Raw genomic sequence first — 6,444 nt, 5'->3', positions numbered from 1 at the left:
ATTCAAAATATACGTTCATTACCTTGCCTAAAGAATTAAGTTCCCATTCAGGGGTAATCTAGGTTCCAAGAGACCAACTATGCATAATCATACACAATAAGTTCCTTGAACTATTTCTAGTAAACTGATCCGTTAATAATAAATCAATTTGTAAATTTGAAAAATGCTTTTCAAATACACTCTAAATTAGATTTGAGGTTTCACAAAGTTGATTTAAAAACTTCAAAAGTAAAATCAATAGTTCCACTAGAAATACTGCAAGGAACTTGTACACATTATAATATGCATATAGCAAAGACTTCAAAACGAGACACTTACCTCTAAGATGCTCATCTCTGAATCACTTCTGCTTCACAAGCAGATTTTGGTTTTCAGTGCTCTTGATAAACCGCTGCATTCCTTGTATATATCCATCCTAGCTTGGAACTTACTCCTCAGGGTTGCCCGGTTTATCAAGAGCACTGGATCTGATACCAATTGTTATTTGGATGATATACTACAAGTAGTAAGTTCTTAGTGCCTAATTTTCGTGGAATATAAAACAGTTAAAGTTAGAAACTTAAACAATGCAAAGAGGATTTTACAAGGAAGCCTTCCAGGGCCCAACTGGAAGTAAAACCTCGACCCTCCAAGGGATTTTCAACACAAACACTTCACTATAATAGGGCAAAACTCCTAGCTACATCCTATTACACACAGACCTTTCTCACAAGTTCCTCCACGGCAACTTGCTACACTCACAAGTTCCTACCTAAACACTTGCTACTTGATAGGACCCTATCCTACCCAACCTAAGTCCCATACTTAGGTTCATTCAGCACTCCCAGAGTGCCTACACTTGGCTTCACACTAGAAGCTCACACACTGTGCACTCATAGCTACCACACAAATTTTAGAGAATTCAAACTCATAGCTACAACACGAATTTTAGAGAATTCAAACTCATAGCTACAATCGAATTTTAGAGAATTCAAAGTCACACCCCAATACCCAAAACACTCAAACCCTTTTTTTCAATACAAGATCTCCTTGAATAACTCTAAATACATATCTATGAATAAAGAGATAAAACTAATATGTTAGACACTCGAGATCTGTCTGGAACTCACTAGACGTACTAAAACCAAAACCTGATAGGAACTTTGACCAGGAGGACTGACTTAGCTTCGTGGGTAAGCACGACCACTTCACTTCGTTAGCCTCAACTTTGAATGAATACATATGAGCATATTTATAGTACACTCGAATTATTCATTTCATATTGAAAAGATAGGTTTTATCAAAAGATATTTTCTAAAAATAAGTTTTCCAAAAATATATCTTTTTGTTAAGAATAACATCTGTCAATAATAAAAAGATATAATTAACACAAAATCAGATTTTATTCAAAACTTATCTTTTTGTTTAAAATACTTTCTAAACAAACTTATCTTTTTCCAAAAGGAATTTATTAGAAAATAAATATCTTTATTCAGTAAAACCAAATCCCTAAAAGATATGCATGTATTAGGTAAATATATATCATTAAAACCAACTTTTAAAGACGTGCATACTTAATTTCCTAATAGGTTCAGAACTCTGACAGTCTCTGACAAGTCAGTAACTCTAATTTCATTGACTGTCTGAAGTTCACCTTGATTCCATAGACTTCTTCCAGACCGACTTTTATGTCCAACATACTTACATGAATCCTAGAGCAATTTTCTTCTATTTCTCCATCTTCATGTTGCTTCTTTGAAACTCTTGTTCTAGAATCCTGTACTGTAGTCTTGATGTATTCTGGATCTCGGGGCAACGTTCCACTTCTGGAACATGCTGTGACTGTTCTCCAGCATTACGCTGGAACTCGTAGACCAAGCTTCACTAAGCTTGCTGTCATGCTTCGGTTAGGAAGCTCCTTGTGTATACCTGTATTTTTGTCATAAACAAACTTCAAGTGAGAGAACTAATTAAACTTAAAGCCACGTATTTTTGTATTTTTATATTTTTAAAAATCAGAAAGAAAACTAAAACAAAACCAAACTAAACTAGAGCTAACCTAAAAGCAAACTAGAAAAACTAAACTAAATTAAAAGACTCCTACACATACATGACCCATGTATGTATAGGATACTTACCTCATGAAGCTAACATATGCTCACACCTATTTACATAGTTACCTTCATGGTTCCTTAACCATCATCATGCTTATCAATCATCACTCATCATTGCTCTTGTTCCTTCTATTGCTTATCATATATTGCTCAGGTTCCTTATATATATACTTTGTCATTGCTCGGTTCTTTGTACCCTGTTCCAAGCATAACTTGTACTGTTCTATCTATGCACAACTTAACAAACACGTTAGATAGATAATCATCATTAGTTTACAATCATCAAAACCTAATTACTCAACAACCATTAATATTTGTAATTAAAAATTATTACAGAGTAAGAAGTATAAAAGCTTGATTTAATGAAAATACATATAAAGACTAATACAAAAATATTTTACATGACAATATATGTTTTTTTTATATATTAATAAAAAACATAATCAAAATAAGCATATGAATAGTGAAAAAGTCAAAGTATTGCGATAATGGTGAAACGGATGGAGTATATTTTGGTAATTATATTCCATATAGAGTATATTTTAGCAATTATATTCTATAAAGATCAACTATACAATAAAGTAACTGTGATTAATACAAGCTATAATGTTGATGTCTCCAATAAGTGTAACAGGTAATATTTGTCACGCATGTTATACTTAAGGAAATTATATAGTACGAAGTACTATATTATACGTACTACGTAAGACGCTGTCAAAAAATAAAAATATTATACTCCGTAATACTGTACTTCGTAAGAAACTGCATGATACTATGGTAGAAGAAACCGAGAAACGTGGTAAACTGCATGTTAAACAATCAGATCTATTCTGGAAAAAAAAAGTAAACGACCGGATTTGTCCTATTTTGATTTTTTTAATTTTGATTTGTCCTATTTTGATTTTAATAAGACTAGTAATGGTAGGTTTTCTTTTTAAATCAATTTAATAAGACATTGATACATACACAAGTAAATGACAAAATTTTGTCTAAAAAAAAAAAAAGTAAATGATAAATTTCATATGCACGAAACACACTTTATTTTTTTGTTCGGTGAAAAGAAAAGGACTTATTATTATAGTTCGTAGGTTATTATTGTGCCCGAGCGATTCCCTAATAGTTGATAAAACTTTAAGATAAATTTTTGACTTGAATGTCAAATACGGCCATATAATTTCTCTTAATAATGCAAGATATTTAGACATACAATATCATATCGCTTATTTATATAATAGTGTACTTTTTGTAGCTTTGTTTATAAGGATATCTACGTTATTATTGACTTAAATTATTTTCATTAAACTTAGATTATTTTTAGTGAACTGGATTATTTTTTTTTTTTACCAAACTAAAATTAATTTTACCAATTAATTTTATTTTATTTTATTTTTTTTTCCGACTCTCTATTATATTTTTAATTAAATTAGATGTATTATAAGTGAGTCTTATTTTAAGGAACTTTTAAAACGAATTTTATGATGAAAATAGATTCGAGTTATGGAATATTTATTAAAAGTGGTGACTTGAAACCAAAAAGATGGTGACCCGAATCTGATATGACCCAACTTGAAACCAACCCTAGATTCGAGTTAACCCGAGTATTTGAGATCCAAACCTGAACATGAACCGATCGACCTGAATATAACTCGTAAATTATTGACCTGAATGGAACCTGACCTGAACCGAGATTGACCCAAACTTGTTTTAACCATCAAAACCCGAATTTAACCCGACCTGTTACTAACCCGACCCGAATTCAACTCGATCTATTACTAACCCACCTAAATTCAACCCGATTTGTTCTTAATAACCCAACCCGAAATCAGTCCAACTTGTTATTGACCCGAACCAAATTCAACCTGACTTGTTCCTGACACATTTCGAACTCAACCTAACCTGTTGTTGACCTGACACGATTTCAAATCACCTTAAATTCAATGTAGACCACCTTATTAATATTTAGTTATATAGTTACATACTCCTAACCTGTTATTGACTCGACCTAACCCGATCCAAACCCAATAAGATGTATGACTCGACGTAACCCGACTAAAGCATGACCCAACCCGAACCCAACCCGCTTTGGTTACGACATAAACTCGAATTGACCCAACTAGAGTTGACCTGACCCACACTAATAATCCGACCCGTTTACTCGAATTAACAGCTCTAGTGCCGACAAGCAAAAAGTTCCATATATAAACAAAGTCTCAGCTATGTGAAGCCACAAAATTTAAACTTTTACTACGAGTATGATAAAAGGCATGCAACAAAATTATTTGAGACGGTCCTTAAAATGAAAATAAATTTTGTTTTCATTTAGGAAATGGGGATTACACGCAACATATTGTTGCCTTATTACACTTAATTAACATAATAACATCATGATCACACAACTTCTACTTATCATGAACAAATGTCATACACAATAAAACTTTAGCAAACCCTTAGGTTAGTTTCACAGTTCAGCCTCATAATCATCATCACCATTGTTGGCTTTAAAAAAAACTAATGAACTGGTTGTAATGCGTTTGTAATTTATTGACGACTAGTGCTAGAGATACTCGGTTGTTAGCGGTCGTAGGAGGGCCTTCGTACTTTAGAAGCCCCATGTCTCCAGCAATTTCATTGACACTCGACACTATCCAAGGGTTACCCGTAGGATCCTGTAACTTTAGCGGCGGACAGATTACACCTCCGTTAGAATTCTTAATTCCTACAGTGATCTTCTGCCAACTCTTTTCTAATTCGATCGTTTTTAAGTCGGGTTTATAACATTCATTAATTTCTTTCTCAAATTTTTGCACAATCATTTGCTCGATATATGCAAATCGAGTTGCCTCGGAAAGCATTTGCATAACAATGAGCATAAATTTAGCTTCATTCTCATTATCAACGAGCTTCCCATAAACTTTGTCAAAGAATTTGCTTAGTGGCTTTTTTCCCAATCCCAATTTGGTTCTAGAACCTGCCTTTTTCTCAACCTCAGCATAACTACTTCCATAATTCATAATTAGACGATTCGCTGCACCTGTCGCATCTCGAAAGAGACCCTCTTGAACATCAGGGGGAAGATCCTTAAATATATGTGATCTAAAGTTTCCATTAATTTTGTCAAGATAAGCAATCACATATAAATTAAAATCATTACTTAAATTCACAGCAATTGTGATTGTCCTTCCCTCTGATGCCGTAAAATCGACAAAAAGATACTTTTTTGCTGCTGAAGGTGCAGCCATTACTGGTATATCTTTGCGGCCGCCATATACAATTTTATCATCCTTCACTTTGTTACGCACATCGGTCAACAATTTTGAGTAGGTATCTGTTGTAGCACCTTCGATGTCGAAGGTAAAATCTGATGCTGCGAGAGTTGGTTCAAGCACCATCCATACTGCTACAGCTACCACAACATAAGCGCTCACGATTTTGAATTTTTTTATTCCCACCATTCTACGTACTGTCTTTTTCGCCTGTCAAAACTAGATATACACATAATTTTGTTAGAATATACTTCATCCGTTTCAGATTATTTACAATGTACCTACTTAGAATGCAATATAAGGAAGAGATATGAGGAGATAAACGATTAATAAATCAATATAGCTCTAACACTGGTAACATATAATCCTCATCTTGCTTGTGTTTCAATTATTTTGATTAATATGCTCATTTACCATCAAATCTCTTCTTTAAAATTAAAAATGTGTTATATTGAAAGTAATATGAAATGGAGTAAGTTCTAAAGAAAAGAAAAAAAAAAAAAAAAAAAAAGGTATCAACACACAATACAAAATAAAATTAAATAAAATTACCTTAATTAATTAATTACTGCGTAATAGTTCATACATTAACTAAAGATGACTTACCAATGAAATTGCGAACTGAAAGTCGCTTGAATATATGTGCAGATGACTAGAGAAAGTTGTACTGAACAAGCAATGAGATGCAATTAACGTTCAACTTATCATCTCTTTATATAGAGGTCATGAGAAAAGTTCATGCAAAGACATGCTAGACACCCAAAAAAAAATTATATTTTAGTTATTTATATTCCATATAGAATAATACATATATATTACTCCCTCCTTTACATAATAATCGCAATACTTTAATTGACATATATGGCATTGCACAACTTTGACCATTAAAATTATTACGGAGTAAGAAGTATAAAAGCTTGTTTTAATGAAAATATATATAAAGACTAATCCAATTATATTTTACATGACAATTTATGTTTTTTTTTATATATTGATAAGTAATATAATAGTGAAAAAGTCAAAGTGTGCGATAATGATGAAACGGATGGCATAAGCATATGAATAGTGAAAAAGTCAAAGTATTGCGA

The 6,444-nt window shown here is 32.4% G+C and overlaps 1 protein-coding gene across 1 annotated transcript; it reads right to left on the bottom strand.

The window, feature by feature from the left end:
• Positions 1-4,401: 4,401 nt before the first annotated feature.
• Positions 4,402-6,173, bottom strand: LOC110704299 (protein synthesis inhibitor PD-S2-like). The gene is made up of 2 exons (XM_021882088.1): positions 5,963-6,173; positions 4,402-5,575 (listed from the first exon to the last, which is right to left on the bottom strand). Exon 2 carries the CDS (start codon positions 5,543-5,545, stop codon positions 4,592-4,594), a length of 954 nt encoding a protein of 317 aa, XP_021737780.1. The 5' UTR covers positions 5,546-5,575; positions 5,963-6,173; the 3' UTR covers positions 4,402-4,591.
• Between the last annotated feature and the right edge of the window lie 271 nt (positions 6,174-6,444).

Source organism: Chenopodium quinoa, unplaced genomic scaffold, assembly GCF_001683475.1.
Source record: "Chenopodium quinoa cultivar QQ74 unplaced genomic scaffold, ASM168347v1, whole genome shotgun sequence".
NCBI classification, from domain to species: domain Eukaryota; kingdom Viridiplantae; phylum Streptophyta; class Magnoliopsida; order Caryophyllales; family Amaranthaceae; genus Chenopodium; species Chenopodium quinoa.
The sequence above is the reverse complement of the archived record's forward strand: the minus strand, read 5'-3'. Positions and strand labels throughout refer to the sequence as shown.